The following is a 6,081-nucleotide window of genomic DNA, read 5'->3' as shown; positions in this document are numbered from 1 at the left end:
CCAGAGGGTGCAGGTAATGGAGCAGATCCAGGCGAGGCAGGCTGTTCTTTTCGCCGTCGGCCTTCCTCCGAATTCGCTGGAGCCGTCGGAGGTTGAGAGGCGGAGGAGGAGGAGCAGGTGAGGGAGGAGGAGGAGCCGGGGCAGCAGACGCCGGAAGTGGAGCCCATGGAGGAGGAGGAGGAGGTGCCTACGGAGGACGTGTTCCCGGCCGCAGGCTTCGCCATGGCGGACGCGGAGACGGAGTACGAGACCACCCAAGCGATGGAGATGGCGGAGCAGACCGCCATCCTCGAGTCCATCCAGGACGAGGCCCATGTCGAGGCCAACCGGCAGTTCATCCAGAAAGAACAGGTGACGACGAAGACGTTCACCGAATTGGACGCGGAGACAGAGGCGGAGGAGGTGCCAGAGCTTCCACGGTCGTAGGAGCTTTCGCACTTGCCCGTCTAACCGGCGCTGGGCACGGAGATCGTCGAGATCTATGACGGTGAGTAATTTTACCTATGTACCAGTATGTAGGTTTTTATTTGCAAGGGTATTATGGATTTGAGGTATGAAGTTTGAGTTTCATGGTTGTGGAGGACATTTTTGATGTGGCGTTCGGTCATTGTTCGCAGGCACGCCCGGGTGCATCTACGGACATTTGGGGGACGGCTTTTGGGTATTGCGGTTGTAGATGCTCGAAGTACCCACATATAATCATTAAATATTTATTTTTCAGCATTTATATGGTATAAACATATTAAATACAAATATAGTCATCAAATATTTAACTTTACATGTCTCAATGATGCATATATAATGTTTTTCTTCTACAACAGTAGAATGTGAGAATGTTAGTACGTGTGTGGTCATAGTTTTTTTAACCAAACATGTAGTATATATGGAAGTCTATATTCCAAAGAAAGGATTAAATCTGCTAAAATTAGTTGATTTTAAACTTACCACACTTACTCGCCTCCATTTTTATTTACTCCGTATACTAGCTTTGACCTAAGTCAAAATACATAAAGTTTGACCAAGTTTATTGAAAACAATATAACTTTTTACATTAACAAATACATACGATATGAAAATATATTGAATGATGATTCTAATGACATTGATTTGGTATATATTGTGGATGTTAACAAAACTTTTTGTACTACTCCCTCCGTTCCTAAATATTTGTCTTTCTAGACATTTCAAATGGTTACAACATACGGATGTATGTAGACATATTTTTGAGTGTAGATTCACTTATTTTGCTTTGTATGTAGTCACTTGTTGAAATGTCTAGAAAGACAAATATTTAGGAACGGAAGGAGTATATACTTGATCTAAGTTTAGAAAGTTTGACTAGAGACAAAGCTAATATGCAAAGTAAATAAAAACAAAGGGAATACTATTTGTATACCCTAGTTTACCTTGATCAATTTGACAGATGAGATTAAGTAACAGTTTTGATAAAGTACATCTAGATGTGTCATAAGTATTGCACATCTAAGTCCTATGTCATTGATCATACATTGAGGTTCGTGTGGATATTTTCTTTTTCTTTCTTTTTCCCTTTTTATGCTTGATTCACTCACTTAGATGTGCAATAACTAGAGCACATCTAGATGTGTCCTAGACACACCTAATAAGTAATCCTCTTAAGTGGAGAGCTTACATTTTTTCCCTGCTCATAGCAAAGTACGGGCACATTATTGTAAATGAAAGTATCTTCCTTCAAACCCCCCAAAAAAATTCCCCTGCTGTTCGGTTGATAATTGCAAAAGTCAGAGACGCATAGTTCGGTAACATTGCGGAGCAAAGGAATAGGTCACTCTTGTTGACATCTTAACCCAACAAATCGGATCTTCTTCAGGATCGTTAACTCAACTAGATTATAGCAATTTGCGCGAAAGAAATGAAATGGTCAAGTACGTATCATGCATGCAAGATAACGACTCAATGCATGGTGAATGCAGATCTGTAAACCGATGGACGTACGCAGCATGTTTCCGGTGTGTGTGATGCACAAGAACAAAACATGCATATCAAGCGCCTCCGGTGACCCTGCCGTTGAAGATCTCGATGGTGTCGCCGGTCTTGACGTCGTGCCAGCGCAGCGTGCGCTCCTCCTCCATGACGTTCTGCTTGTAGATGAAGAAGTAGGCGCCGTCGTTAGGCAGGAGCAGGTGCGGCGCCGCGCTGCCCAGCTCCGCCCGCAGCTCCTTGACGGCGTCCATGTCGCTCACCTCCAGCGTCGCGGTCTTGGCGCCCCATTTCACCTCCACCGACATCCGCTTGTTAACCTTGCAATTGGCCACCCCGTTCCCGTTGTTGCACGCTGGCGACGGCGGCGGCTGGCGCACGACTACGCGCACCTCCATCTTCATCCCATCGGCCGGCGGCTGGAACTCCGCCAGCGCCTTGTCATCCTCCATCTCGTCCTTGTCCAAGAACGCGCTCACCTTGGCGGCGGGAAGCGCGCCGTCCGTACGCTCCTGGAGCGTCTCCTTGAGGCGGGCGACCGTGCAGGACGCGTCCAGTTCAAGCGCGACGCTGCGGCCCTGGCCGAGGGCCGGCCCGGAGGCGACGACGTGGACGACGGCGCCCGGGGCGCTTGCAGCATGGCCGTCAGCGGCGGCGACGGCGGCGGCAGCGGGAGATTCATCCGGCAGGACGATGAGCACGTGGGATCCCTCCAGGATGGGGTAGTGCTCGGTGTCGCGGTCGTCGTCGAGCTCCTTGCCCTGGAAGAAGAGCCGCTGGGACTCCACGGGGATGCCCTCCTGCTTCAGGATGTACTCCTTGATCCTCCGCACGGTGGAGAAATACCAAATCTCGACGACGAATCGGCGGCCCTGCGTCGTCTCGAACGTCACCTCCATCGCGATTCAGCCGCTTGTGTGATTTGTGAAGAAAACGTGCGGCCGAGCATTTTATTTATACACACAATATATGGCATTGCACATCCATCATTTACTCCCATGTTATTATTCTCAGATTTCTTTTGACCGCTTAAAGTGCCTCCTTATATTTCATTAATATGATTATTATTAAGGTTACATCTTTCACCACGCCAGTAGAGGTGCAATATATAGGCATTCATAACATATATTCTCAGATATAACATACCATATGTGTGAAAATTAATGTACGTGCATTTATAACAAAATTTGCATCCATTTTTTTTACTCATCATATTCTGATATCTGCAAAATTATTGTGCAAGCATTTATGAAAATATATTCTAAGATATGTGCATGCATGATGCATCGATCCATGCATGATGCCATATTTCTCAGATAAACTAGACCATAGTGGCACGCGTTGCCGCGCCCGTCGGTTTTTTCTATAAAATGATAAGAATTTCTATAAATATATTAAGACATGAACCATAAAAGTAAATTTGCATTAAGACCAATAAATATCTCCAGTAATTATTTTTTGTGGGCGATTAAATATCTCAGTAATTAAACATATAAAATTAGTTGATACTGAGGGAAATAGTGCAAAGTCGGTTCCAGCCTTGTGGGTATTTAGTTAGGACTGTCCATGGATAAATGTTCGATTTTTGTTATGCATCCTACCCGCCACCTTGTTAGCCTTTAACTCCAGGTGCATACGGCCTCGCAACATGCTCCAACTTACCATTTGTAAAAAAGCACACCATTATAGTATTTCCCTACTAATTTTTCTTGTATTTAAGCATTTACAGAGCTATAATATATTTTCTTAATAGCACAGATTAACACCTCTTGAAGAATCAACAATCCAAACAATATACCAGTTTAGGGGGTATTCCTAAATTATGAACGCAAAATTTTAGGATGATTCTTAGTCTTCACACCATGTATATTCATAGTAACTCACCACAAATACTTCACTCCATATATATTCAGATAACTTTACTCCATATTCAGATAATTCACATGACACAAATTTTGAGTATATGGCACGACATTTGATAAGACAGTTGGTGAGTGCAAGTCTGTTTCATCAACCAATGCTACCTGCAGATTTTCAACCTTACACGAGGTAAAAGATATGGACCAAACATATAATTATTGGCAGTGGGATTCCTTACCCCTAATCAACCATTAGTTGGAAAGCCTATAGAAAAAAAACACTGGGGCAGAGAGGAAAGTAATTTGATAAATTTGGAAGAAAAATATAATTCTGTCACTACATAGTTAATGATTTCTGTTGTGAGAATCCTTTTTTGCTTATAGTTTCAGCTATTTGTTCTGCTATAGATAGGAAAGTAGAAAAGGCACCTCAAGGTTCAGATTGTCCCAAACTTATGCAAGTTATGCAACAAGATATCTTCCTGCAAAAAAAAGCAACAAGATATTACACTTTTTGTGTATATATAAAGTCAGGATAAATAATTAAGAAGGAAATATACCTTATAAGGTTTGTTCACAATTACCATCAAGAAGGTCGCCGAGTTTCCTTCTGCTCACATAACACCCTGAAACAATTCTTCTAGAGCCCTATAATTTTTTCCACAGACGTAAACCACCCACAGTTGGTCTCATGGCTGACAGGCTATTGGCAGATAGAGGATCCGAAGAAAACAGTAAGGACTTTTGAGCCATTGAATCCAACACCCTGCAGTAATATAATCAAATCTCGACTGGAATTAGTACGGCAAGATATAGCCTCGTGCATGATATTATACTCCACATCAAGAAAATGGTGAATCAAGGAGAAGTTGATGTATATGCCAAGTAGAGTAGGAAAAATTATAATGCCTTGTTCATCACACTGCCAAAACATTATGAAAAGTAAGAATCTTCCTATCTTTTTAGATCGAACATAATTAAGCTTAGTCTCAATCATTGATCAGAAATTCAGAAGTGATGTGAGATTCTCACCTGACAGAAAAAAGGTTGTCGTGGGACAAATCAAGAAACCTATTATCCCAGTTTTAAATCAATCCAGAAGTAAATCAAGCAACAACGGACTGACCTTGTTTGAGGATGCAACCAGAACCACCGTCTGTTGCACATAGAGAAGGATATCGTAGGCAAAAAGGAGTGTGCCGGCGGTAGACAACAATGTTGGAGCAGATGATGCCAGCTTGCAGCCTTGGAGTGAATCCAAGCTGCAAAGCCAATGGAGGCCGGGAAAGTCGTCGAGTGTCAGGACCAGGAAAGGCATGAGGAATCAGGAATTCAAAATCTAAGTAGAGAAATTACATATAATGAACCAAAGAATATAAATAGGCTTATACGAAGTAAGGAGAACATAGGGAATCAGGCCACTAATTGATGCACCACCATCGAACTTGACCAGGGAACAGACCGGCGACACAATCAAATCATACAGGAAAGGGGGAGCGTCGGGAGACGAAGTATATATACACACCTCCATTAATTGCCGTCGGCGAGTGGCGCACATACCCGCGATGAATTCTCCATTGAACTGACAATTGATTGCCTCCTTCAATCCCGGCAAATCCGTTTCACTGGTATGGCTCACGAACAGTCCACCACCGCTTCGCCTGATCGCATCTACCTGCATAGGAGGCTAAAACCTGCTTGGTCGCATGGTTCGCTGCGTCTGCGTGACAGGCAAGGCCGCGTGATCGCATCGCCAAGCTTGGCTCGCGGTCGCTATGCGGGTCTTCATTCATGTCCACCGCACATCACCATACCAGGGTTGCGGCCGAGCCAACATAATAAGGGTCATGTAGAGGCCTGTTCTTTTCCTCTTTTTTTAGGCAAACTCGCGGCCTGTTCTTTTCCTCTCGCTACGGATAAGGGTCGTGTAGAGGATGGGAAGTTGGCCAAGTAGGCCCAAAATAACATCAGTGGCCCAAAATTGTCACCGGAGTAGCGTCCCAGTACGGACAGCGGCCCACGCGGGATTAAAAGCCAGTCGGACGGCCAAAAATGCGTACAAGTGATGATCCAACGGTCTCAAACGCAGATAGCCTGGGATGGACGGAAAAGTGTTCGGTTATAATGTTTCTAAATGTGTTGATAATGAAGGAGCTTAACGACATTAATAGATATACACTCATTAAATTGCAAACATTGACGGTGGTAGGCTAATGATATCTTTAGTTTCTAAAACAATTTTGGTCTATATTGATAGAACACT

General features: G+C 43.9%; 1 protein-coding gene across 1 annotated transcript; it reads right to left on the bottom strand.

Annotated features, from left to right (window-relative positions):
• Positions 1–1,997: 1,997 nt before the first annotated feature.
• On the bottom strand, positions 1,998–2,858 carry LOC125506684 (polyubiquitin-B-like). Its single transcript, XM_048671438.1, has one exon. It carries the CDS (start codon positions 2,856–2,858, stop codon positions 2,022–2,024), a length of 837 nt encoding a protein of 278 aa, XP_048527395.1. The 3' UTR covers positions 1,998–2,021.
• Positions 2,859–6,081: the final 3,223 nt, after the last annotated feature.

This window comes from Triticum urartu, chromosome 5 (assembly GCF_003073215.2).
Source record: "Triticum urartu cultivar G1812 chromosome 5, Tu2.1, whole genome shotgun sequence".
In the NCBI taxonomy this organism is placed as follows: domain Eukaryota; kingdom Viridiplantae; phylum Streptophyta; class Magnoliopsida; order Poales; family Poaceae; genus Triticum; species Triticum urartu.
The sequence above is the reverse complement of the archived record's forward strand: the minus strand, read 5'-3'. Positions and strand labels throughout refer to the sequence as shown.

What these genes read in the sequence shown, in the direction of transcription:
- LOC125506684 (XM_048671438.1), bottom strand. Translation starts at nt 2,858, where the DNA reads ATGGAGGTGACGTTCGAGACGACGCAGGGCCGCCGATTCGTCGTCGAG.